The sequence below is a fragment of the Nelumbo lutea genome, chromosome 2 (assembly GCF_056320005.1).
Source record: "Nelumbo lutea isolate HS-2025 chromosome 2, American lotus-T2T, whole genome shotgun sequence".
Lineage (NCBI taxonomy): Eukaryota > Viridiplantae > Streptophyta > Magnoliopsida > Proteales > Nelumbonaceae > Nelumbo > Nelumbo lutea.
In genome coordinates this window covers 33927454-33954943 of record NC_142685.1, presented here as the reverse complement: position 1 = coordinate 33954943, position 27490 = coordinate 33927454, and the positions used below count along the sequence as shown (strand labels likewise).

The 27490-nt window shown below is 35.8% G+C and overlaps 2 protein-coding genes and 1 pseudogene across 2 annotated transcripts; all 3 read right to left on the bottom strand.

Moving 5' to 3' along the window:
* LOC148869755 (heat shock 70 kDa protein-like) lies at positions 1-1814 on the bottom strand (annotated as a pseudogene).
* Positions 1815-7031: 5217 nt separating this feature from the next.
* Positions 7032-8625, bottom strand: LOC148869754 (heat shock 70 kDa protein-like). The gene has a single exon (XM_088972539.1). The coding sequence runs from the start codon at positions 8411-8413 to the stop codon at positions 7286-7288; it is 1128 nt and encodes a 375-aa protein (XP_088828665.1). The 5' UTR covers positions 8414-8625; the 3' UTR covers positions 7032-7285.
* LOC148869753 (heat shock cognate 70 kDa protein-like) lies at positions 8619-9408 on the bottom strand. The gene has a single exon (XM_088969936.1). It carries the CDS (start codon positions 9264-9266, stop codon positions 8619-8621), a length of 648 nt encoding a protein of 215 aa, XP_088826062.1. The 5' UTR covers positions 9267-9408.
* Between the last annotated feature and the right edge of the window lie 18082 nt (positions 9409-27490).

Sequence of the window (27490 nt, the reverse complement as noted above, 5' to 3'; positions counted from 1 at the left end):
TTTTCTTCAAACAACCCAAAATCAAGTCTTCCTCACCTTCTTCAACAAAGAGATCTCAAAAACACAGAAGAAAAAACAGAACATAACTAAAAAAAAAAAACAACAAAAAGCGACCACCTTAATAGCAAAGCCCAACTAACTCAATCCCTTCAGTCAACCTCCTCGATCTTAGGCCCAGCTGCTGCACCAGTTCCACCATGGTTGCTCTGGCCATAACCATATTCTCCTGCCGGCATCTTGGTACCAGCACCCATACCCCCTGGCACATCGCCGCTCCCCGGATACATCTTCGCTATGATTGGGTTGCACAACCCCTCCAGCTCTTTCTGTTTGTCTTCGAACTCATCTACCTCTGCCAATTGATTCCTGTCAACCCAATCCGTCACCTTGTCGATTGCCTTCTCGATCTTCTGTTTATCTGCCGGTTTCAATTTTCCTGCAAATTTCTCATCTCTAATTGTATTCCTCATGCTGTATGCATAATTCTCTAATGAATTCTTGGCTTCCACCTTCCTCTTCACTTGCTCGTCTTCAGCCTTGTACCGCTCAGCATCCCTCACCATCTTATCGATCTCGTCCTTGCTCAGCCTTCCCTTGTCATTGCTAATTGTTATCTTATTCTTCACTCCGGCAGTCTTGTCCTCGGCTGAGGCGTTCAGGATTCCGTTGGCGTCAATGTCGAAGCACACATTGATTTGTGGGACGCCTCTTGGTGCCGGAGGGATTCCTTTGAGCTCAAATTTGCCAAGCAGATTGTTGTCCTTGGTCATCGAACGCTCGCCTTAGTAGACCTGAATCAGGACACCGGGCTGGTTGTCGGCATAGGTAGAGAAAATCTGCTCTTTCTTCGTTGGGATCGTTGTGTTTCTTGGAATTAAGACGGTCGTCACACTTCCGGCGGTCTCAATTCCAAGGCTGAGAGGAGTGACATCGAGGAGCAGCAGGTCCTGGACCTTCTGGTCGCCTTCTCCGGTTAGAATTGCAGCCTGAACAGCGGCACCATATGCTACGGCTTCGTCGGGGTTGATGCTCTTGCAGAGCTCCTTCCCCTTGAAGAAATCTTGCAGTAGCTGTTGCACTTTGGGAATTCTGGTCGACCCACCAACGAGGACGATGCCATCGATCCGGCTCTTGTCGATCTTTGAGTCCCGGAGGCACTTCTCCACTGGTTCCATGCACTTTCTGAACAGGTCCATGTTCAATTCCTCAAACCGTGCTCAAGTAATTGTGGGATAGAAGTCGATACCTTCGTAAAGAGAATCAATTCCAATGGTGGTCTGCGTGGTGGAGGACAGAGTCCGCTTTGCCCTCTCACAGGCCGTCCTCAACCGCCGCAGAGCCCTCGCGTTGCCGCTAATGTCTTTCTTGTGCTTTCTCTTGAACTCTGCAACGAAATGGTTAACCAACCGGTTGTCGAAGTCCTCATCTCCGAGATGAGTATCTCCAGCCGTGGCCTTTACCTCGAAAATTCCTTCCTCGATCGTCAACAGAGAAACATCAAATGTCCCACCACCCAAATCAAAGATGAGAACGTTCTTCTCGCCAGACCTTGACGCCTTCTTATCAAAGCCGGAAGCAATCGCTGCTGCAGTGGGCTCGTTGATGATCCGCATTACGTTAAGCCCAGCAATTGCTCCGGCGTCCTTCGTGGCCGGCCTCTGAGAATCGTTGAAATAAGCAGGCACCGTGATGACAGCGTTCTTGACAGTCTGACCCAGATACGCCTCTGCAATTTCCTTCATCTTGGTCAACACCATGGAAGATATCTCCTCAGCAGCGAACTGTTTCTCCTCGCCCTTATGCTGGCATGGCATGTCTTGTTTTATTATAGATAATAGACTTAATAAATACTTCTTTTATTAATTATTAATATTTTATTATTATTTTATGAATTGTTTAGTAATATTATATTATTATTATTATTATTTTATTTATACATTATTACTATTTTGTTTATAGTTTATTAATATTTTTTAATATTAAGTTTTGAGGGTTTTTATGTCATGAGTTTTTTACTTCTTAGCATATTTTGGAATGGGAATCCCATTCTACCAAGACTAGAAATCAGAATCTCATTCCTATAAAACAAAAGGTTAGTCATTCTGATTATAATTCAAGACATCTATTTAGGAACCAAACAGACTCTTATTATTGTGTTGCATTACTATTCCCTCTCCCCTTTCTCTTTCTCCCTCTCATTTAATATTTTTTAAATGTATCATAACATAAACTGAGGTGGGATGCCTTAGAAAACCCAAATGTCTATCTCTTTCTCTCTCTCTAATACTATAATATCTTGATAATAGTATAGATGGCATGATATGGTTTGTCTAATCAAAATTGACAATGATTATTTTCTTTTTATATTTTTAAATCAAAAGAAAATAATAAAAATACAAATATAGAAAATAGATAAATACGTTTACTGAAAAAGAGGAGTTCAAATCAGCCCCCCACAACGTCCCACGACACATCCTTGTCGTGTATTGGGAACATCTCCCAATGGTAATCTCAGAAATAATTATGCCATTATCAGGAGATGTTCTCAATACACAGTGGGGATGTGCTGTGAGATGTTGTGAGGGGCTGATTTGGTCTCGAAAAAGAGAGGCCTACGAACATGGCATATCTTGTTATAATGAGTGTGAAAGGACTTAGACATTTTAGTCTAAGCTAACATGGCATATCTTGTTATTCTCTCTCTCTCCACACACGCACACACACACATTCCCAATAACCTAAATAATCTCCTATCCTAAAATTTTTCCTAAACTATCTCCCCCCACCATCCCCCACTTTCTCCTAAATGATCTCCAATTTCTATTTATCTTCTAAAGCTATAATTCAATTCCTATTTATCACCTAAACTATCTATAATTCCTATTTATCCTCTCCCCCACCTTTTATCTATATCTAACTAAAGAAAGTTTGGATTAAAAAATTTAATAATTATTTAAATGTTCTAACAAAATTATATAATAACTTCAAAATATTTATTTAAAACATGATAAATAATTCTAATATATTTAATAATATTCATATTATTAATAATTTTATATTTTTAAAAATTTCATTACAAAGCAATTAATGAGTTGAAGCCTAATAAAAACAACTCTGATGTGGCATGGAGATTTTGGAACAAAAATAGATTTGCTATTGAAATTGTAGGTCTATGTAGTTTACATGTGTTGCTCTACTCAAATATCAGGTATATGTAGTTTACATGTGAAATATTTGACAATATTCCCAAATAAAATCAAGGTTCAAAGTATTGATACAATACGTTACATTAAGTGCATCGTATCGTATCTTTGGGTGCCTGATACACTTGTTTACAAGTATTTTTGGGAACCACTTTTTATTATATATTACTTAAAACTGAAATTTGAAAAAATGTGTGCATCACTACGGAGATGTGTTGTGGGACATTGTGGGGGGCTGATTTAAACTCGTGTGCATGTGTGTGGAGAGAGAGAGAGAGAGAGAGATGCACGCTTTTTTAGGAGGCCATTCAATCCATATCTAGAAATCATGCAGTAAGTAAATTCTATTCATGGTTCAATATTGATACACCCATGTGTATCGACAAAGGTGTATGTATTGAGAGCATCTCCTGATGATGACATAATCATTTATGGGATTATCATCAGGAGATGTCTGTAGGGATGTGCTGTGGGGGGATTATTTGGTCTCTATGCACATGTTCCCAATAACCAATCTCCTATCCTAAAATTTCTCCTAAACTACCTCCCCCACTTTCTCCTAAATGATCTCTAATTCGTATTTATCTTTTAAAGTATCTCTAATTCCTATTTATCTCCTAAATTATCTATAATTTCTATTATCCTCTCCCCTATACATTTTATCTATATCTATCTAAAGAAAGTTTGGATTAAAAAATTTAATAATTATTTAAATATTCTAATGAAATTATATAATAAATTTAAAATATTTATTAAAAACATGAAAAATAGTTCTAATATATTTAATAATATTCATATTATTAATAATTCTATATTTTTACAAAATTCATCACAAAATTATGTACTAACATTATAAATTATGATTTTTTGGATTATTCAATTTAAATTTTATTCAAATAATAAAAATTTAACATTAAAACTGAAAAATATAATTTAAATGTTTCAATAACTAAATATTTTAAACAAAATATTAAAAATAGCTAAATAATTATATAACATAACATTTAATATTGTGTAATAGCTTTAAAATAAATAAAATTCAAATAACAAAAATTTTAAAAATTTTACATATTATTTAAATATTTAAATAATTAAATATTTAACATAACTAGATTTTAAATAGTTAAAATAATAAATCTATATATATCTATATATATAATAAATTAATGATATGCCACGGCCTCTTTGTGCTTCATTACCCAAATGGGATGCAAGTTTCTCTGTAGAAGCCCATGGGGTTGCAACCTACCATGGTTTATCTCCCATTTTCCTCTTATTTTTATTATGAAACCAACTATCCCCCACTTTCTCCTAAATTGTCTCTAAATCCTATTTATCCTCTCCCCAACTTTTCATCTATATTTATCTAAATAAAGTTTTAATTAAAAAATATAAAAATTATTTAAATATTATAATAGAATTATGTAATAACTTTATTTAAATATTTAAATAATGAAAATTTTAACATAACTAAATTTTAGATAGTTAAAATAACGAAGTTATGTAATAAATTTAAAAATTTTCTTAAGAGTAGAAAACTAATTATAATAGATTTCATAATATTTGAATTAATAATAATTTTATATTTTCAAAATTAACAAAAAAATTATTTAATAATAGTATAAATTATAATTTTATAGATTATTAAATTTAATAAATAAATAATATTTTAAAATTGTAAATAATTTAAATATCAAAAAATTAATAACTAAATCATATTTTATTATAATTTGAAAAACAAAAAATAGATTAAATAATGAAATTATGTGATAACTTTAAAAAAAATATCAAAACACGAAATTAATTTTAATAGATTTGATATTAAGGATATAAAATATAAATAATTGAAAATTTAAATATTATTGAAATAGCGAAAGTAGATTAAATAACTTAGAGGTATTAAAGCTTTTTATTAGTTATTTATTGTGTTTTTGTTATAAATATATTTTCAATAGTTTTGTATATTCGCTATAAATTTTCAACAATTATTGGAGATTAATCCATTGTTATTTGTTAGAGATGAGAATATTAATTTAGCTAAAACTAGGAGTGTTCACTATGCGGTTCAATTCGACTGCCATTTGTTTGGCTAGCCAAACTAATCCAGTTAGGAGTTGGTCACTCGAAATTGATCGACCATTAGTCAAAACTAACCAACTTGAGTTGTATCGGTCAATGTTTTAAAAATCAACTTGGAAACCGAATTGCTTTTGCATTTGTTAGAAATGAGAATATTAATTTAGCTAAAACTAGGAATGTTCACTATGCAGTTCAATTCGACTGCCAATTGTTTGGCTAGCCAAACTAATCCAGTTAGGAGTTGGTCACTCGAAATTGATCAACCCTTAGTTAAAACTAACCAACTTGAGTTGTATCGGTCAATGTTTTAAAAATCAACTCGAAGACCGAATTGCTTTTGCATTTGGGTTAGAGTCATCAGTTCAACTGTCTAGATCAAAATGGTTAGACCATTCTACATCAACACTATATATAAATGTGCATATATATATGTGCGTGTGTGTGTGTGTGTGTGTGTGTGTGCAAATACATATTTTATCAATAAATAATATTAAATTATGTTTTACATATAATATACATATTATTTTAAATTTAATTTATATTTTTAATTTTTTTGATTTATAAAAAATGTTAAAAATTGTGAATTGAGGCCAAAAAATGGTTTCTTTTCACAGAAATAGTAGGACAAGGCACCCATGGAACTTTGGGATGCATAAACCTTGAAAAGTTAACCAAAGAAAAAAGATCACCTCAATCTAACATTGAAGTGCAAAGTTATGGTCTCTTAAAGTTTGCACATGCATTAAGTATGCAACCCACAATCCAGTGATTGGGTCGAACGGGTCAATAGTTGAACCCTCTGAGTTGGTTGGTTTTCCACCAATTCAACAGTTTTTATCTCAAGGGTGGGTTTCAATAGAACTAGACCCAAAATCAAAGTCAGGTAACGGTTTGAATAGTTCAATTGGTTGGGTAAATGGTGGGTATAAAAATATTGGTATTGGTTTTGGTCAATTTTTAGTTTAGTTAGTCGATTCAAAAGATTTAAAAATAAAAAGAAATAAATGTAAAATTATAATGATATCACTAAAAGAATGATTTAAAAATTTAAATTTATAATATAAAATATTTCAGTAAGAAATATGAGAATTTCCCTACTTTTATATATTAAAAAATTATATTTAAAATATAAATTATTAATATATTTATGATCTTATCGGTTTTAAAATGACCAAACCAAAACTAACCCAATTTGGTCAAGTTGGAAAACAATTGAACCAAAGCTGACCAGAAATATTAGAAGGTGACCAACTTGGGTCAAATTAGGTCAATTTGATTAGTTTCATTGGTTTGATGAACAATCCTAGCTGAAATTAATCATAGCTATTTTTATATTACAAAAAAAAATAGAAATAGTATATAAAATATAAATGGTTACTAATTGTTTAAAAATTAAAATATAAAACAATTGTGTTCACTTAATAAAGTTAGGGTGGAAAAGAACAGATTACCAAAATAGGAACAGAAATTAGGAGTTGTAAGAAGTGATAGAAATTAAGACGGAAGTGGTTATAGTGATTGGTCATATGGTAAAAATACAGAGACAAAAATAAGTCTTGAATGGTGATATATATTTGCTTTGGCCTCAAGTTGAGTCGACCATCATTTATTTATTTTTCCTCTCTCAAATATCTACTTCCGCACATAGAAAAACGAGAGGAAACAATTTGTTATATCTTGCTCGCAATGCAATAGCTGTGTACGGTTTGAAGGAAAAAGTAGGAAAAGGAAAGAAAAGATAAGGAAGCCTTTACAAATCTTGTATAGTTTTCTTGCCTTTCCCTCCTACCTTTTCTTTTAAACCAAACATAACCTCTTTGAGCAAACATAAAGAGATTTACATATGATAGTGCCTCATAGGATTAAACAAACCTCTTCTGCATAATTTACTTACTTTTGTTATATTTAAGTCTCCTAGTCACTCCCAAAAGCACAAGACCCACCAACCAACCAAAGTGAAAATACAGAACAAAATCCTAAATCCCAACTCAAACCATGTTGCTTTAATCTGCCTCCTCAATCTTTGGCCCTGCTCCTCCACCAGACCCACCTTGGCTTTTCCGGCCATACTCTCCTCCCGGCATGTCTTCAGCACCACTGCCCATACCTCTCGGCATCTCCACACCACTCCCTTGATACATCTTGGCGATGATTGGATTGCATATACCCTCCAATTCCTTCTGCTTGTCCTCTAACTCATCCACCTCCGCCAACTGATTCTTGTCCAGCCACTCAAGAGCCTCATCGATTGCCTTCTCAATCCTCTGCTTGTCTGCCGGATCCAATTTCCCAGAAAACTTCTCATCCTTTACTGTATTCCTCATATTATACGCATAATTCTCCAGTGAATTCTTGGCCTCCACCTTCTTCTTTACTTGCTCGTCTTCAGCCTTGTACCGCTCTGCATCCTTCACCATCTTCTCAATCTCCTCCTTGCTCAGCCTTCCCTTGTCATTGGTGATTGTGATCTTGTTCTTCACTCCCGCAGTCTTGTCCTGAGCCGAGACATTCAGAATTCCATTTGCGTCAATATCGAAGCACACGTTGATTTGTGGAGCTCCTCTCGGCGCCGGTGGAATGCCGGTGAGCTCGAATTTGCCAAGGAGGTTATTGTCCTTGGTTAGAGGACGCTCACCTTCGTAGACCTGAATAAGTACACCAGGCTGGTTGTCTGAGTAGGTTGAGAAAATCTGCTCTTTCTTGGTCGGAATCGTGGTGTTCCTTGGAATCAAAGTAGTCATGACACCTCCAGCAGTCTCGATGCCGAGGCTGAGAGGTGTGACATCCAGCAGTAGCAGGTCTTGGACCTTCTTGTCACCTTCACCGGTCAGAATTGCAGCTTGCACAGCAGCACCGTATGAAACTGCCTCGTCGGGGTTGATGCTCTTGCAGAGCTCCTTTCCATTGAAGAAATCCTGCAGAAGCTGTTGCACCTTCGGAATTCTGGTCGACCCACCAACGAGAACGATGTCATCAACCTGGCTCTTGTCGATCTTCGAGTCTCGAAGGCACTTCTCGACTGGTTCCATGCACTTTTTGAACAAATCCATGTTCAATTCCTCAAACCGGGCTCGAGTAATTGTCGAGTAGAAATCGATGCCTTCGTAGAGGGAATCAATTTCAATGGTCATCTGTGTCGTAGAAGACAGAGTCCGTTTTGCCCTCTCGCAAGCAGTCCTCAACCGCCGCAGAGCCCTGGCGTTGCCACTGATATCCTTCTTGTGCTTTCGCTTGACTCTGCAACGAAGTGATTGACAAGGCGATTGTCAAAGTCTTCCCCGCCGAGATGGGTGTCTCCGGCGGTAGCCTTCACCTCGAAGATCCCTTCTTCGATAGTCAGAAGAGAAACGTCAAACGTATCACCACCGAGATCGAAGATGAGAACATTCTTCTTGCCAGACTCGACGCCTTCTTATCCAATCCGTAAGCAATTGCAGCAGCAGTGGGCTCGTTGATAATCCGCAGAACGTTCAGTCCAGCAATCGAACCGGCGTCCTTCGTTGCCTGCCTCTGCGAATCATTGAAGTACGCCGGCACAGTGATGACCGCATTCTTGATTGCATGACTCAGAAACGCTTCTGCAATTTCCTTCATCTTAGTCAACACCATGGACGAGATCTCTTCGGCAGAGAAGTGTTTCTCTTCGCCTTTGTAGTGAACGACGACCATGGGCTTGTCGCCGGGTCCAGCAATAACCTTGAAGGGCCAGAGCTTCGTGTCGCTCTGGACAGATGGATCAGAGAATCGCCGCCCAATGAGCCTCTTAGCGTCGAAGACGGTATTGGCTGGGTTTATGGCCACTTGGTTCTTCGCTGCATCACCGATCAGTCTCTCTGTATCAGTGAAGGCGACATAGGAGGGAGTGGTCCGGTTGCCTTGGTCGTTGGCGATGATCTCGACTCGGTCGTTCTGCCATACTCCAACGCAGCTATAAGTGGTACCCAGATCGATACCAATGGCTTTCCTTTCGGTCTTAGCCGCCATGGATGAAGCTTGCTGCTTCGAAAGTGAACAGTACTGTTTGATTTGATCGATCAACAGAGAACCAAGGAACAAACAGAGAGTGTCCGAAGCTTTTGGGAGCTCAGTTTGGAGTATAGAGTTGATCTGAATTGTGTTCTGTCGGTCTGAGAATTTTGTAAGTGCTCACTCTAAGGTGAACGTTCGAGGGTTGAGTTGAAAAGGGCAAGAGATACTTAAATTAAAACTTAAAAGACCCGAGAAAGAAGGTAGAATGCTGACGTGGCAAATAAAGAGTTTTCGAGACTGAACTTTGGAACTGGAAGGACCCACCATGAACGTTCGCCAGTCTTCTGTTCTAGTTCACCACTCTTCTATGTTATATCTGGAAAGGACCAATTGCATGACCGTAGCTCAAGAAATGGGCCCAATGAAGTTATTCAGTCCAGTGAAGGGTGATCCAGATTCGACTCATTTTACTTGGGTGGATTGGATTACAATCTCAACACTCAAATCTTGGGCTCAGCACGGCCCAACCCAAGGTAATGGGCGGGTCCCTCATTTTACTAAATTCATCCATATTGGTTATTGGCTCTAAGAGGTACAACTTGCGTGGCTTGGATTCCAATCATTAACACTTAAATCTTGGGTTCAGACTGGCCCAATCCAAGGTCAAGTCCAAGTTTATCAACTTAAGCCAAAATCAAGGTCATGGGTGGATTCCTCATTTTTGAGTAATAATATTATTCTGTACATAGTTATTTTTCTATAAGTGGAACTGCTCATGGGCCGGGTTTGGACTTAGCTTTTGCCAGGAGTTGAATAGGCCCAGCCAAGCCTGAGCCTGAAACAATGTCAAGCCCATTCCGAAGCTCAGCCCATGAACACGTCCAGCTGAAAGGAACAATCACTCTCAAATTGTGGCTAATAGATTCAGGTCCTTTATGGAGTCTGATTTGGGTAGCCCCAAACAAAAATAGTTATTACTGAGTGTCAAAAATTGAAACCAAAACTAATCCATGATTCCATCATAAAGGAATTTTCCTGGAGCTACTATAATAGGGTCTGAGTGGATCAGGTTTGTTGGGTCCTCCAAAACTAATTAAAATGCCACTCCCAACACAATGGGTAGTTGTTTTGAACTCCCTGGTAGTTGTCTTCAAGAAATAGATGTTGTATACGCCTGAGCCTTGTAAGTCAAGGGAACCTTAGATGGATCCTGGGCCTGGGCTTGGACGAGTACACAATGGGCCTGGGCCTTTTCTTTTCCTGGAACTACACAATGGAGAATTGGGGATAGACACCCCCACACCCCCAACCCTGGTTGGTGGTAATGCGATTTGATCCCAAGCCTCCGCTATAATGAGCCAGAGACCCTACCAAGCCAAAGTTGGTTATTTCTAAGGCTTCTTTGGTTTGATAGAAAAATGAGAGAGAAACAAAAAGTTGAGGGAAATTTCTTAAAGAATTTCAAAAATTTGTTATGATCTTATCCTCAACTTCCCGTTTATCTCATATTCTCTATCAACCAAACAATGAAAAATGTTGGCTTGTATAGGAGCATTTTGATTATCAAAACCTCATGGAAATTTAAGAAGGTTAGAACAATCCTTCCTAATTATTTGAGACTGCAAGGAATACTATCCTTTTGATAGATCACCAAGCCGATGCTTGTTGATGGGGGTCAAATACTAGGAGATCATTCTTCATTGTACCTATTATATGACTTAATTTTGAAAGAGTCCAAAAAGACCCTAAACTCACTACATGCCTTAACAGAATGTGGAAATTACATGGAGGTCAAAACTAAGATAATTCTTTGGTTGTCTATCAGAGACAAATTGCCTCTTGTTTCTATAAGAGGGATGAAAATTGATTCTTTTGTTGTTCTTGGTTTGGCCTTAATAAGGAAATCATATCCATATCTCGCAATCACTTGGAATGTCATGAAGCCAACCATGTTTAGGGTCTTATTGATTTTAACCGACACACTTTAACAAGGAAAATATCTTTGAATGGTTTAATCAACTGTGCTTAGAAAGTTAGACAAGGGATACCATTTAAACCCACCTGAACCATGGAAAGTGGCATACATTTTCTGGATTGTTTAGTTAAACATTTTTAGAAGAAAGACCTAATCCAATACTTCATTGCCAAAAATATAGTCAGGGTCTTCAATGAATTCATGGATACAATTGGAGACCTACGGGTGACCTTTGAGCCAAAGAAACCTGAGATTAGATGGGTTCGTTGGGAAGCCTAATTTTTATGTGAGGTGGATTTTTGGTGCTTAATTAGCAAAATATCATGTAGAAAAACTAGGATTTACCATTTTAAAGAGATGGTGTGGTATTCATGGCTATGGCTGAAGCAAAGATTCAAGGTCTTTTGGCTCAAGTGTGGTCATCAACAATCCATGTCAAGACCCATGGAGAATTCATCATATTACTTTGGACACTCTATGCAAATTGGTGAGTTGAGAGTTCATGAAAAGCATCATGGTGACATGAGCATCACCTAACTTTCCATTCATCTTCTTCTTCTTCTTTAAATCCGCGTCCATCTAATTGCCATATTGGAAGGAGAGCAAGCATATTGCACTTAATTATCACTAACTATATTCTACAAAGTTTCAGATAATTGTAAAAAATGTTGTTCTGCAATGAAGTTTCACAAATTATATTGTGGTTTACTTTTGATTAAAATCGTGATTAAGATTGATTACGTATCATGCCGATGGCTTCCCGATACGCTCCTCTAGGGGTTGTATCATGTCAGACAATGATTCAGAGGGTAGTCGGGCCTTAAACTGACCCCTTTGAACTGGTTTCGAAAAAAATAAACAAAACCTAAAAAAAGTACTGATACAGGCCGATACACCGGTAGGACGTATCGGCTTGTGTCGATACTTTGAACCTTGCAGGCAACAACTGCACTTTTATTCTATTTTGCATTTGATTTTTGCATTTTCTTTTATTTTTTCTTGTTGGTGTTGTAATTTTCATTATATTTAATCTCATAATATTTGATGGTTTTATGTAACATTGATGAAATTATGGGTGGAGCTGAGCTTAAGATATTTTTTTCCAATTAAAATTACATATTCCATTAATATGGTTTGAAGGAAATCAAAGAGGCTAAACCAAAGTTTTGCTTTCTCAAAGATAATAAGTTTTCATATTATATCATACCACATATATAAAGTAAAAAACCTAACTCCAAAAAAATGAACATAAGAAAAATAAAGCATAAATAGTTTAGTTGTTTTTCTCCTTTGGATTCTCCTATAATAAATAGAGATACATAAAAACAAGTTTAATTAGCATATATGTACCTAGTAGAGAGACATTTTGAAAGAAATCCGCATTTCTTTCTTTGTCTCTTAGACCAACATTTGATATTTTTTTTCCTATTTTTTTATTGCATTCAACATTCTCATTGAAAGGCCTTTATGTTGGTATGACCAAAAAATAAATTATTTCAACCTTTTAGAATTTTATCTATTGGGAAAGCTTAAAGTATTTAACAAAAAGTGTTCCTTAATAGGTTAAGAATAATGTATTTCAAGTTGTTTCTTAAAACGACTATAAAAAAAAAAAAAGATTGTTTCTTGAAAAAGTAAGGGTTCCTTCTCCCTTCAATGAAAATTAAATTACTAATACTATATTAATTCAAATCATGACTTCTGAGTGACTATTAACACTTAATAAATGAAACATTTAAAATGTTTGAATTAACCCATACCAATTTTGGAATCACTTGGGTATCCCTAAATTTTTAGATCCAAATTAATTATTTGGTCAAAGTTATCCATAAGAAAAGTCGACCAATGAGGATCACATGTGTGGCCTAAATCCTAGCCACCACATGTCCTAAACTGGGCCAAAAAATTGGGTGATTACCACCCAACCAATCAATTCATATAGATGCCTCTAGCACACTAGGTTCCAAAAGGGATAACACTAAGAATCTTGAGTCAGGCCCAACCATCGATTCCTAAGAGGATTACAACTCTTCAACGAGCACAAAACCTCTATAAATAGGTAAGGCAACATCTCTAGAAAAAAGTACACACAGTATAACACCCTCATTGCTCTCACATTGACTTTTAATCTCCTCCTCAATCAGCCTCCTCAACTCAGTCTAGCAAATTCTTGCTCACTTACTATCTTAAGCATCAAAGAGTTCTTTCTTGGGGATATACCTTAGGGCTCTTTATCTCTTGCAGATGAAGTTCGTCTTGCCAAGTCACCTCGGCTCATCCGATTGCTAGTTCTTCTATATCCTTTTATCTAGTACTCAAATTCAAACAACAATAAATTGACACCATTTGTGGAAATAAACAAAAATCTTGATAACCATGCCTCCAAAGACTTGCACCAATGCCAATAGGCACTCACTGAACCAGTCCCTCTCTAAATAGATTTCCACAACCACCAAGAACTGACCAAAAACCCAGCTGCCGCCACCAAACCCTCCACACCCGACACAATAAGTTTAATTTGTTAGACAAGAGCAATTCTAGAACCTTTAATGTCAGATTGACAACCATCTCACGATACTAACTAATGACTATGGAGCACCTTAGCAGGAAGCCAAGGACCTAGAACGTCCAACTGACTAGGACAATCACATGAATAGTCGAGCTAGGCAGCCATCCAAGAACAATCATCCTCAATCTGAAGGAAATCAAGCACATTCCTAAGCAACTAAAACAAGCAGTAGACTCCAAGGTGCAACAACGACAAGACAATGCTCAAAATCCACCGAATTAGGGACTAGCTAACATGAACCCCCTCTAAAGACTTACAAAGTTAGATCTAACTCGGTGGTGAACAAGCACAAGTAATCCCTAAAAGTCGACTCATAAACCAAACATTGATCAAGGGAGGAAGAAAGTCATAACCCAACCTTGATAAGCAATTATCAAAGAATCATTCCTTTACTAAACACATCGATAATGAGCCACTCCCAACCAACTTCAAGATGTTAAACATATAGGCCTACAGTGGCACAGGAGATCCAATGAACAACCTAGAGAATTGTAAAGTCCTCATGCTTCTTCATGGTTACAAAAATTCAATCATCTATTGGGCCTTTCAAGCAACATTGGTTCTCTAGATTGCCACCTAAGTTGATCGAGTTGTGGCCCTAGTTCACTAACCTATTTATGAATCACTTCATTAGTAGCAAAAAGTATAAAAGGAATCTAACATCATTGAGGTCAATTTGACAAAAGCAAGACGAACCATTACGTGACTACATTAGAAGGTTTGACATTAAGGCCCTAGAAGTGAGGAACCTTGACCCCTTCCTTACAATGGCCACCCTTACAAATGGCATTTGAAATAGAGAATTAAGTTTTTCATTGGCAAAGAAGCAACCAAAATATATGATTGACCTCCTTCGTTGAACCAAGTATATGAATGTCGAGGAAGCACAAGTACACCACCAAGCAATAGAGAAAGAGAAATAGACCAAAGAAATGACTACAGAGACAAAGACAATGACAACTATAAAAGTTCCCAAGCCGACAACTTCAATGAACTCTGAAATATTTAGGCTACAACCATCACACCCTTTGAACATTTCATAGATGTAGGTTTTACTTAAAGTCTAAAACAAACTCAAATGTTACAAATCTAACTAAAGAGATTAAAACAAATGTTACAAATTCCAACAAGGTTACAGACTCGATATCAAGGGCTAATAAGAACTCAAGAATGAAATTAAATACCTCATTTGACAAAGATACTTTGGTAGTTACATCTCCCTAAATGGAACAAGGAAGATAACTATGGAATGAGAATAGACATAGACAACCAACCAACAGTGGGAATTATAACTAACACCTTGGTGCCATGACACATGAAGCCTTGACTCAAAAGTCACTTGAGTGATCACTAAACATTGACATGTTCAAGAACACCTCTTGTACCTTGCAATGTAAGTGTTAATAAAATTTGGTTTCCATTCCAAATATCTTATTGTTCATGAAAGATAATGGAGCCCTAAGCCCAAAAATATAACTTAAGTCATCAAATTATATTTTGTTGATTCACTTGTTGTACCGATGAGCCAAGGACCAAGCACCAATATAAGACCCAACTCAATCAAGAAGGGATGGACAGTTCATCCAAGGAATTGAATGGTTAAAGGCCTTACACAAGCCACTTGAGAAAACAATAGAGTTATTGCCCTTGGTTGGGCAACTGAGTTGTTACACCAACCCCCCCTCATAACTTAGCCATTACCAAAAATGTGGCTTACCCATAAGACATTGGGTAGTTCAACCAAGGAACTACATGGCTAAACCAAGCCTCGATTAGGATGCCACAACAACTAAACTATCTCAAATCATTTGCAAGCCTCAATTGTGAGACCTCAATAATCGATTTACCCTAACTCATGTATAGGCCTCAGACAAGCTGTCTCGATCACCAATTTGCAATTGCTTAGGTACAACTATTTAGATTTAAAAACAAAGTTTTCATTACAAGTTGTGTAAAGGTCTTGGAACCCAAGGTGTAGATCCATAAAAAATACAAAGAAAAACAAGAACTTTGAAAGCATGCAAGCCCAAAGCAAATGCAAAAAAATGAAGAAAAAATGACATTAGCCATCAACATTAGGGGCATGTCCGCATCCCTTGGCTTAGGCACCTCCTCTATAGCCAATGACTCCTATAAGGCAACTTCAACATCTAGGAAGCTTAGGTCCATGTCGGGGTATTGATCAACAACCTTAGCCCTACACCTAATGAATCCCTTCATGAAGGTGATTACACCATACTTCAAGTCATCTTGGTAATCCTTCGATTCCTTGAACTCTACCATAGTGCGGGCCCTCTCCCTAACCACCCTAGCCTTCAACTCGACAATCTCTTGATTGGCTGCCTTGTCCTTGTCCTCAGTCGCCTTGGCCCTCTCCTTGACCGCCTTTACCTCAGGTTCTTGATCTCAACACCTTCTACTCTTCTAGCACCTCGATGCATTACAATGACACTTGGTTAAGGCGATCATAGATGGTGTTGACAGAAAACACCCTCAACATGAAACCAAGTTAATTAGTATAAGGTAAAAGACATAATGAACCAAACACAGAGAAAAAAAATATATTGACCTCTATGGCCATACAATAGGAATGGCACTAAAGAACCTCAATAGTGTGGGGCGAAGCCTCCTCCTGCTCCATTGGTAGGTACCTCCTAAAGCCAAAGCCTCAACCACCCATTTATTCTAAAAAGAGTTGTACACCATGACCAAATAGTATGGAATGAAGACCTGCCTATCCTATACCTGCAAGGTCACCTCGGTTGCATTAGTCATGACTTAGTCATCGTCTAGAATCTCAATATGCTCTTCTTTGCTCAGTTCAGAAGTCAATATTAGTATGAGCATATAGAAAGAAGAAAAAAGAAAAATAACAAGTCTACACTAACCAGCTTGTCATATTCCTCTACCTAAATTCGCCTAATTAATTCTAACATCGAAAAAAAAAAACGTTTTCACATTAACCTTAGTGTTGATCAACTTGTTAAAATTCCTTTCCTCTGCCCTAATTAGAATGGATTCCTTTAGACCAGTAGCCAATGCCAACCACCTCGTATGTAAAAGAACTTCTCCTTCCAACCGTGAATGGAGAAGGAAGTCACAAGGAACCTAGTACCCTTATTTCAAGCTAAGAAATAATACCAACCCCTCAACTAGGTATGATCCTTTAGAACAAGCAATGCCTAGAGAATCTATGCATTTTGTTCAACCAGGCAAATTTGAGCAACACACAGCCACGATTACATGATTAAAAAACTCACCAAGTTCAAGACCAACATAGAAACAATCACCTAGTGAAGCATCAAAATCTGGGCCACTTACTCATCTATTAGGAACCATAACTCGACTGTGTGGTTGTATTCATACACGTACAACAAGTCCATGGGGGCATGGTAGGCCTGCTCCTCGATATAAAATATTGGCATCAAATCCCCATCATGTCACCATGCCTCAGTGCACTTTTGATGAGTTGAGAACCCTCCTCAATCAATTCCTTGATTACAAGAACAATAGTCGTCAAGGTCCCAACCTCGAAAGCACTCTCATCCTTGTTGTCCATATCGATGGCATTTACTTCAACGCTTTTAACCTCAGCCCCAGTCTCGGTCTCCTTGACCTTGACCTTGGGATCCTAATTCCAACCAGACTTTGAATCTCAAACTCCTTGGCCTTAACATCGAGAATATGCTTGTCCCCAACCTGAGGACTACAAACTTTGGTCTCCTTGAGCTTGATAACTATGACCTCCTCAACCAAACTAGAGTGGACACTTGCCATACAGAACCAAAACGCTTTGTTTCAGAATCAGAGTAACTAGAACTTGAACTATAAAACACCAAAATAGTGAAAGAAGACAAGCAAAGGAAACTTACTAAATCGACAACCTAAATTGAGGAAGACACCAAGCACCGAACCAATCTCTCAAACAATCGAGCTCCACTGTACTCTCCCCAAATTCCAAAAGAAAATGGAAAAGTCCTAATTTCATGGAACTCCTCCCTTACATAATAGCCCCAACAACTCAAATTCACCTCCAATTAATAGCCCAGATCTCACCCCAATTTGCCATTTGTCCCACCATCAAGGGGTCATTTTAACAAAATGACTCTAAAGGTGAAATGGCTACATTACAACTCATACATAACCCTTTCTCCATCTAGCAGCACTACTTTCCTCGACTAAGCCAACATCTTGTTGTATGAGCAATACATCAATCACCTCGGTCTAAAAAATGGGGGCAAGTGATGAGGCTCATATGTACAGTCTAACTCCAAGCCACCACATGTCCAAACTAGACAGAAATTTCTCCAATGACCTAGACCAACTCAACTAAGAGGATAACACTAAGAGGAGTTTCCTCCAACATGCTAAATTCCAATAAGGATAACACTAAGAAACTTCGGCAAATCCTGGAAACCGTTTCCTAAGAGGACTACAACTCCTCAATAAGCACGACACCTCCTCTATAAATAGGTAAAGCATCCCTAGAAAATGGTAAGCATAATGTAGCTCTCTCCTTGCTCTCACCTCACCTTTTAATCTCCTTACCAATTAGCCTCTTTAGCTTATTTCGGCAACCTCTTGCTCACTTATTAAGTTAAGCATTAGAGAGTTCTCCATTGAGAACATACCTTAGGACTTTCTATCTCTTTTAGGTGCCTTTGGAAGTAATTCGACTCGCCTAGTCTCCTCTACTCATCCAATTCCCAACTATTCTATATCCTTTTATCTGTTGCCCGATTTCGGATGAAAACACTAACAATGTCTAAGCAGAAGTTATAAGATTCTTAATAAAAAATACCAAATGCTACCTTACCTTCCTATTAAAACAAAGTTTTCTTATATTCCTTTTTTGTTTAAGCATAATATTAAAATCAGATGATTTTCTAATTGTTGCTTTAAATTAATTTTAAAAACTTTTACTGGATGCAATAGTTAAACCTTAGGCTAACAACCATGAGAATGTAGGTTCAAATATGAGAGCAACCATTTTCTATGAAAAGACAATGCAAAAGGTTAAATTAAAGATTAATCGAATCTTGTTAATGTCAACTATGTAGGGGTATTTTTGTCTTTATGCTTATGTTTAAGCTGATGATGTGTAAGGTTATGTTGATGTTATATCTTATGTCCCTCACTTAAGTAGGGGCACATATGTCATTTTCAGATTAATAGTAATATAAAAACAAATTTAGCCGAATGGGAGAGGTGATTTTACTCTCTTGTTCGAACCAAAACTTTCTCTCATTCTCTTCTCTTCTCTTCTCTTCTTCTTCTTCTCTCTCTTTCTTTTACTTCAACTGTTATCAGTCTAACAGAATTCAAGGGAAGGCCGAATCCTAATAGAATCCATCCCTTCCAAAACCCCAAATAACTATGACCAAAATTGAGTAGTGCCTTGGTTGTATGCCCTTGTCATTTAAAGTCAATATCAAACTCAAAGTTTCTTATTATTGCTGATTTTGAATGATTCAACCATCTAATAAGTTCTGATTTTATTAAAAAAAGTTTGACCTTTTAATAACCTTTCAGTGGAACGAAAAGGGAATAATCTTTGAGAACGACTAGTGTGGGAATGTCCAAGCACCCTTAAGTCTTTCTTGGTGTGAGTGCACAAGTTGGTATGCCTAAGTGACATCACATATTCTCTTTTACAATAAATATTCCCCACTTGTTTGCCAAATAAAAAGGGGATTAACACATAATATAATGTTGGTTTCCTTTTCTATATTGGTGACCGAAAGCTGAAGGCAGAAAGCAATTATCATAAAGTTAAAAATGATCTCATTCGATTGTTCTTATAGCCAAATTGAGGATCTCTATCAAATGGACGTATGCAACTATTGGAGTTCACCATTCACACAAGATTGAGTTAGACATGTCTTTCATTAATTGATCTCACCTTGTGTATTAGGGAAATGAATGTAAGTCTTATACTTGTATGTTGTTTTTTATCAGAAAATCCAGTTCGGGTCAGCATTGGTGAATTGGTCAACTTATAATTCATAAATCACAAAAATCCATCGACCCAATTAGGGCTGTAAATGGGTCGGATTCAGCTACATGCACGCATCCAATCTAATTATCAAACCTTTGGATCTGAATCCAATCCAAAATCGAATAAATGAAACCTAAATTGGATTTGAATTTAATCTACATCCATCTTATTATGTTTAAAATGGAAAAAAGAAAAAGAAAAAATAATTATTCTTAATTTAAACATGTATAATATATATAATATTAAATTTATCAATTATAAACTTTATATAATTATATATAATATATATACATAATTATATTATATATATATAATAATTTTTTATCACTTGGATTTTAATCAGATTGTATTGTATGGGGTTAAATTTGCATCTGATCCAATTATGCAACTTTTAACATCCAAGCCCAGGATTATTGGATTTGGAATCAAATTGGATGCCAGGCTTTTGAAGTCCATTGACAGCCCTAGAGGTCCTAGACCCAACTCAGCATTTTGATGGATTACTGTTTTTCTTTTTCTTTTTTTTTTTGTACTTTTATATTTTTTGAAATTTTGTATAATGATAACATTACGAGTGGATCCATTGACCAAATGGTTAAACCACTAACCTATTGACCCAGAAAAAAGAGTAACTCAACTTCTGGTCTAGATTTTTAAACACTACTATAAGGCCCATTCTTACTCTCATTCTTTATCATTCATTTTGGTGAGAGTTGGCCAATATTGAGAGGTTTTGTTTTAGCAAAACCTATGCATTTTTGCTGATAAGACAGTTGTTTTTATTTGATAAGACAAAATCATTCATATTGACAAGCACCCCCTTAATGGATATGCAAGTGGCACTAATCAAAGACTGGTCAAGTGTCTGATAATCAATTGTTATTACTTGGTGTACTATAGCCCAATATGGAACATCTGGCTCGCTCATGATCAATCATGAAACCAACACAAAATGGCTGAACTCGGACAAGATCAAGACAACTCCGTAGCTTAAACTTTTAGGTTAAGCCCAATTTATGGTAGTCCGACTGAATTTTCAAGCTTTTATTTTTTATTTTTTGTTAATCGGATTCTCTTCAAGCAAAACTTATGCAATCTGCATACATCCTAAATATAGGGTAATCTTAGTGTGTATTAATAACATCTTCCCATGAATTTAATATAAATTTACATAAAAAAGTTTTCACTTACAGAATTAAGATCCGGACTTTTCTTTTTCCTGAAGTTTGCAACTCCCTACCTTAACATTATGTTTGGTTTGAAGGAAAAGGTAGGGAAAGGTGGGGAAACCTATACAAGATCTGTAAAGGTTTCTTTTCCTTTTCCTACTTTTTCCTTCAAACCAAACTCAGCGTGAAGGGTTAAACTTTAAACCACATTTGAAGATGAAAATGTTAAAGGGTATAATAGTACTTTCCTGTCATAAAATATTACTTCCTTGTGTATTTGTAAAACATTTTTCTACCCTATCTTTCCGCCATTTATCGGCCGTGTATCCCTCCACCACACTGTCTTCGTATCACCTGCTAGGCTGCTAGACCACACATTTGGTGGTCTAGAATTAGAGTGAAGACTGAAATTCAATTAGCTTAGTTTGATGGAGTGTAAATATAAATATGTATAATGTAAATACAGGTTTAGAAATACAAGGTTACTGTATTAATTTGTATTAATTTGCATTCGAACTCAATGTTAATCGAATTCAAATTTTAGAATAAATTCCTCCACCAATAAAATATTTGATTCAAAAAGTTTGTGAACCTGCTTCGATTAATTTAAAAATATAAAATAGCTAGTCATGAAGTTGGCTTCAATATATTGGTTTGAGTCTATGTTTTTGCTTTTTAAAGTTAGGCTTATATGGCTTAAATGACTAAATAGCTAGTCATGAAGCTTCCTATCCATACATTTTCTTAGGATGCAAGTCACGCCAGGTTAGATTGAGTTTAGGTCAACCCTGTAAAGTGGGTCAAACCATCCGTGGGCCGGCATGGCCTGTAAAGTGGGTCAATATAGCAAGCAGGCCTTGCCAAGCCTGGCCCAAACCCCCGTGCCATCCTAGGTTTGAGTTTTGAGGCCCACAGGGGCAAGCACAACATGACATGAAAAAGTGGATTGTGCCAGCATGGCCCAGATGGAGGCCTATTTCAACCTAGAATTTAATAATACGTTTACTGTAATTATATAACAACATATTAATATATTTTATTGTAATTTTTCAATTTTTTTATTATTCTATATATACACAACTGTAAACATCAAAATTCATATTAAATAAAAATTTAAGACTTCTTCTTTCAATTTCTTATTTATAACTTAATTTTAGCTTTTTTATTTTTTTTTTCAATTTTTCTAAAACAATCGTGTCGCCCCTGGCTTGGACTGTAGGCCATGTCAGGATTCCCTTTTAAGGGATTCTAAGCTAGGCAGGCATGGCCAGTTAAGGCTCATGTGTTGGTACGGCAAGGACTAGGGGTGATCATAAAATACCAAATAACCAAATAACCAAATCGAACCAGTCGGTTCAGTTTTTGGTTAACCTAGAAAAAACTAGTAGTTGACCAAACCGACTACTAGATAGATAGAGAGAGAGATAGAGATATGTATATGTATGTATGTATGTATGTTATATAAAATTTTTAATATATGTCACACATTATGTATATATTATATATAAATATATATGCATTATATATAAATGTTATAAATATAAAAAACTGAAGAATCGATCTGGTCAAAAATCGAAACCGTTCAATCATTGGTAACAATTCAGGGAAATGTAAAAACTGATAGGACCAGTTCGGTTTTAGAAAAATGCTCATGGTTCAGTTAATTGAACCGTGAGCACCCCTAGAAAGGCCAATCACAGTGTGGGTGGCTCGCAAAAGCCAGCATGGCCCATATTACATCTCTAACCCTAACCCAATAGGGACTGTTGAATTCCCCACCCTAACCCAACTTTCAACTTTCTCTTCCCAAATATTCTCCTTTCTTTAGGCTTGAGATCAATTCCATTTTAGCATTATTTTATACAAAAGGACATAATTATCATGGTACAATAAAAACTTTCCTTCAAATTTAAAATTATTGGAATATATCTATATTATTATTAAAATTATGAATAAGGGTGTGGGATTTTTCTTAACTAAAACACCCTTATTTATGAATGTATTCTACTTCTAATTGTGAGGGCTGAAAAATGTAATTTCAATTATCACTTTTCACCTCATTTAATCCCTCTCATGAAGTATTATATTTAAGGTGTTAACTCCCATTCTCTCTAATTAAATCCTATATTTAGATTATTTTTTCACTGATAATTTACTAATTAGATATATGTACAATACTTTTGACAATATAAAACCCATGTTTCTAAAACCGACTCAAAAACAAAGCCATTCTTCCATCTTGATGGTGACTAAGAAATTCAAACATCTAAATCAAATCAGTTTATCAATGATATCATAGTTAAATAATTTTTTTTTTAAATAAATAAATATATCAAACTACAAAAGATGTAGAAAAATTAGGTACGTTTTTAATATTTTATATTAACCAAGTTAAAGAAAATATGTGTGGTAAACAATAATTATTTTTATTGACAATAAAAATGAGATAAAAATTTTAAAATCAAGCAAAAATTAAATTGTTTTCCTATTTGGTGGTGTCAATAGTTCAACTTTTGGGTCAAATGTGTCAACCTTTGTGTTATAATTAAAAAGAATATTAAAAATATATAAAAGCACAAAAATATCAAAAAATGCATAAATTTTGTAGAAATCATTTGTGCACATGTCTAATATTGTGTATTCATCATATTAAACAAAAAACAAGTGTGATAAATCAGAATTATTTTTGTACACAAATAAATATAAAAATGTATAAAAATTGAACACATCCATATCTATACTACTATTATAGGTACCATTGAGACCTTAGATTTCTTACCAAAATTTTCCTTAATTACTAAAAACAATTTAATTTTTGGGTTAACTTTAAATTTTATATTTCATTTTAAAAATCAATAAAAGAATTATTATTTGTTCCACATATTTTCCTTTAATATGATTAATAAAAAATATTAGAGATGTGCTCAATTTTTCTTTAATTTTTATTTTTTTGTAATTATTTTTTATTTATAATCTCTATTTTAAAATGTTTATTATTTAACTATGACATCATGGGTTGATCCATTTCACTTGGATACTTGAATTGCGTATTCATCACCGAGACAAAAGAATATTTTTTCCTTTTCTCATCATTTTTAAAAATTTTGGGTTTTATATTATTAAATGTATTGGATATAAATTTAATTTAAGGAATTTATTGGCGAAAAAATAGCTTAAATATAGATTTGACGAGAGAAATTGAAGTTAATACCTTAAATAGAACACTTAGGCTGTGTTTGGTTTGAAGGAAAAAGTAGGGAAAAGAAAGGAAAGGTTTCCCTACCTTAATGAGAGGGAATTGAATGAGGTGAAAAAGTAGTATTCAAAATTATATTTTTTGCTTTCCCAAAAAAGGGTTACTAAATTTAAAAATAAGGGCATTTTAGTCAAAAAAATTATTTAATGAAAGACAATAGGAGATAATACCTCAAATACAAGACTTAATGAGGTGAAACTAAATGAGATGAAAAATAGTACTTCAAATTAGACTTGTTCATGGGCCGAGTAGCCTAAGGGGCCACTCCAACTCAACATGTTCTTTGTTAAGCTTGGACATTATTTCAGGATTGAGGGTTCAGGCTTGGGCCTAAAACACTAGGCCCAACTTTTTTTCGGGCTGCGCTCAGGCTTTCTCAAAAAAGCCCAACCAGAATCGAGCCCAAGCCGAGTAATATTTTATACACTAAAACATGTTTTTTTATATGTATTTTCTTCATTGTTCTTCTTCTCTTTTCTCAAGCCATAGTGAGATCTTTCAACATTTTGGGGTTTTAAGGTCATTTAATATTTATTGAATAAAAAAAACAAAAGAAATCTTTTTTCCACTTCATAGCTATAGATTGGGCTTTAGGCTCACGCCCTAACTTTGAGCTTTATAGTAGGGCCAGGCTTGAGCTCGGGCTCAAATGTATTTTGATAATAAATAAGCAAGGCATGGCCCAACCCATGTATAGAGTTAGTTCAAATTACAATTTTTGCTTTGGCAAATAGAAATAATGGACCAAATTCAAAAATAAAATATGGGCATTCTGGTCGATAAAAGTTCTACACTATGGGTTCATACTTTTATTTTTTTTATAATAGTGATGTATAGACATAAATAAGACTTCTATATCTCCTTCACAACGTTGGCACTCAGGGTTAATCTAAAACCCCCAATTAGGGAAGAAAGACTCGGAATATTTTCATTTTAGCGGGTTTGTGAATATGATTTTCAACAATCCAATCCAATAGGTTGTCTTAATAGATTTTCCTTATGTCTTTTGAAGTCATATGATTTTCATGTAGGAGATTTATAGCAATCCAATAGGTTGTTTTAACAGTGAAATTTTCCAATGACCCAATAACTTGGATGGTCATTTGGCATCCCTCCACATGTGGAGGCATGAGATCAAATCCATGTAACTACATTATTTTCATGGTAAATGGACCTCACGTGCATCCTGCTTTATCTCCATTTTGTAATTCTCTTGCAATGTGTGATACTTTATGGTAGAAACCGGGTTCAGTCAATGCAAAGCCTGTTCGAACAGCCATCATAACCTTGCATTGGGAATATTTTTCCATGAAATAAAGCATAAAAGTGCAGAAATATTCCCGATGCAAGGCTGTAAAGACCATTCGAACACTATTCAAATGGGTCTTGCACCGACTGAAGCCGATCTCCTTATGGTCTACCTATAGGCTCTCTGTGAGTCAGAATAGCAGCAATCTCATGTAAAATTTCAGGCGAGAAAGGATGATCAACACCATTTCTCTACCAATCTCTACAATGCTAGCCAATAAGATGGACCTTTTGATTAAGGTTTAACATCATTACCAAAGGATTTACCATTTATATCTAGAGGTGAAACTAAGGCAAATATCAACATGATATAATTAAATTTGATATATACATTACCGAGGACAAAGCTGGGTGCATATAGGTCCATTATATAATTTTGATGTTACACCTCCATATTGAAGGGGCGCTGGGCAATCTCATTCGCAGGGTCATTGGCAACATAGGTTTTAATTTTATTCTCTGTTTTATAAAAAAAATCATTAACTTATATTCACATACCTAAATACTCAACCTGAACCAAATCCAAATTTATTATTAAATCGGAGGTGCAGGTAGGATCGGCCCCCAAGTAGGTGTAAACCACGCTATGTTGTTCGTGGCTCAGCATGGTTTGGCACAATTTGTATTGGCCATGGGCCCTGTTGGGTTTGGGGTTTTAGATTAATGGGTCAGACTAGCATTGTCATGTCGTGCTATCCAACATGACCTATATATAATTATTTATAATATATACTATATTAATAAAATAAATGATTTTTTTTTATTTTATTATACTATTTTATTTAATTATTGTATATATAAGCAATTGTATACATCAAAGTTCATATAAAGTCAATTTTTTTTTTTAATTTTTAAATAAATAACTTTGACCTGATCCGCAACCTGACTTGACCTAAGGCTCAGCCTGACACAGGCCTATACGGGCTTGGGCTATGGGCCATGCCAGGTCGCCCCCCTAAAATATTCTAAGGGAGGGAGAAACAGCCCGGCCTGCATTTTGTATGGGCTGTGCTGTCCCAGCACTTCCCATTTTACACCTCTAGCCCCAAGTAGCTCAAAATGCTCTTGCTACCTCATAGAAACCTAGTTTTAGCATCACAATGATCATTTGTATGAATAGGGCTTTAACTTGGATTGGGTCTTGTTAAAGTTTAGTTAGGTTTAAGATTGAAAAGTATGAACCTCCAAGCATAACTTAGCTGCATATATATTTTTTTTTGTAAAAATACTATACATTTATTTATGTACATAACAACTTGTATGCATGTAGTGTAGTATTCGTGTATATGTGCAACTATATATCTATTAATTAATCTAAGTATGCATATATATTTATATATGGCTTCAAAAGAAATTGTATTTATGTATTTATTTATCTATCAACATTTTAGACTAAGAAGTAACAACCAATCCGAGCCTAACATCAAAATTTGAGGTTGGGGGTAAGATGTTATCGAGTTTAGTCGAGTTTAGTCGAGTTGAGTGTTGCGTTTAGAGGTGTAAAGTGGGCTGTATCGGGCTGGTATGGCACAGCCCGTGGGCGGCCTGCATTTTGTGCGGGCCATGCCGTGTTGGCTTGCGGGTCGTTATGGGCTGTGCCACCATTTTTAGTGAAAATTTTGAGGGTTAATTTATATAATATTGTATAATTATATTTTATAATATATATATATGGGCCATGCTGGGCCGAGCTATGAGCTTGACCATGCCGATATGCGGGCCATGGGCGGCTGTCATGCCATGCCGTATCGGTTTGTGGGCCTCAAACCCCCAACCCAGTATGGCACGGACCTCCATACTGAGCCTGATATAGCCCATATACCATACCGTACTCATAGCCGACCCGATTTACACTTCTACTTGCGTCATTCGAGCTTGACTTAACTCAAAAACTTAAAAACTTGGAACTCAAAACTTGACTCGAGCTTGGTCGTTTTTTATTCAAAATCGATTTGAGTCGATCA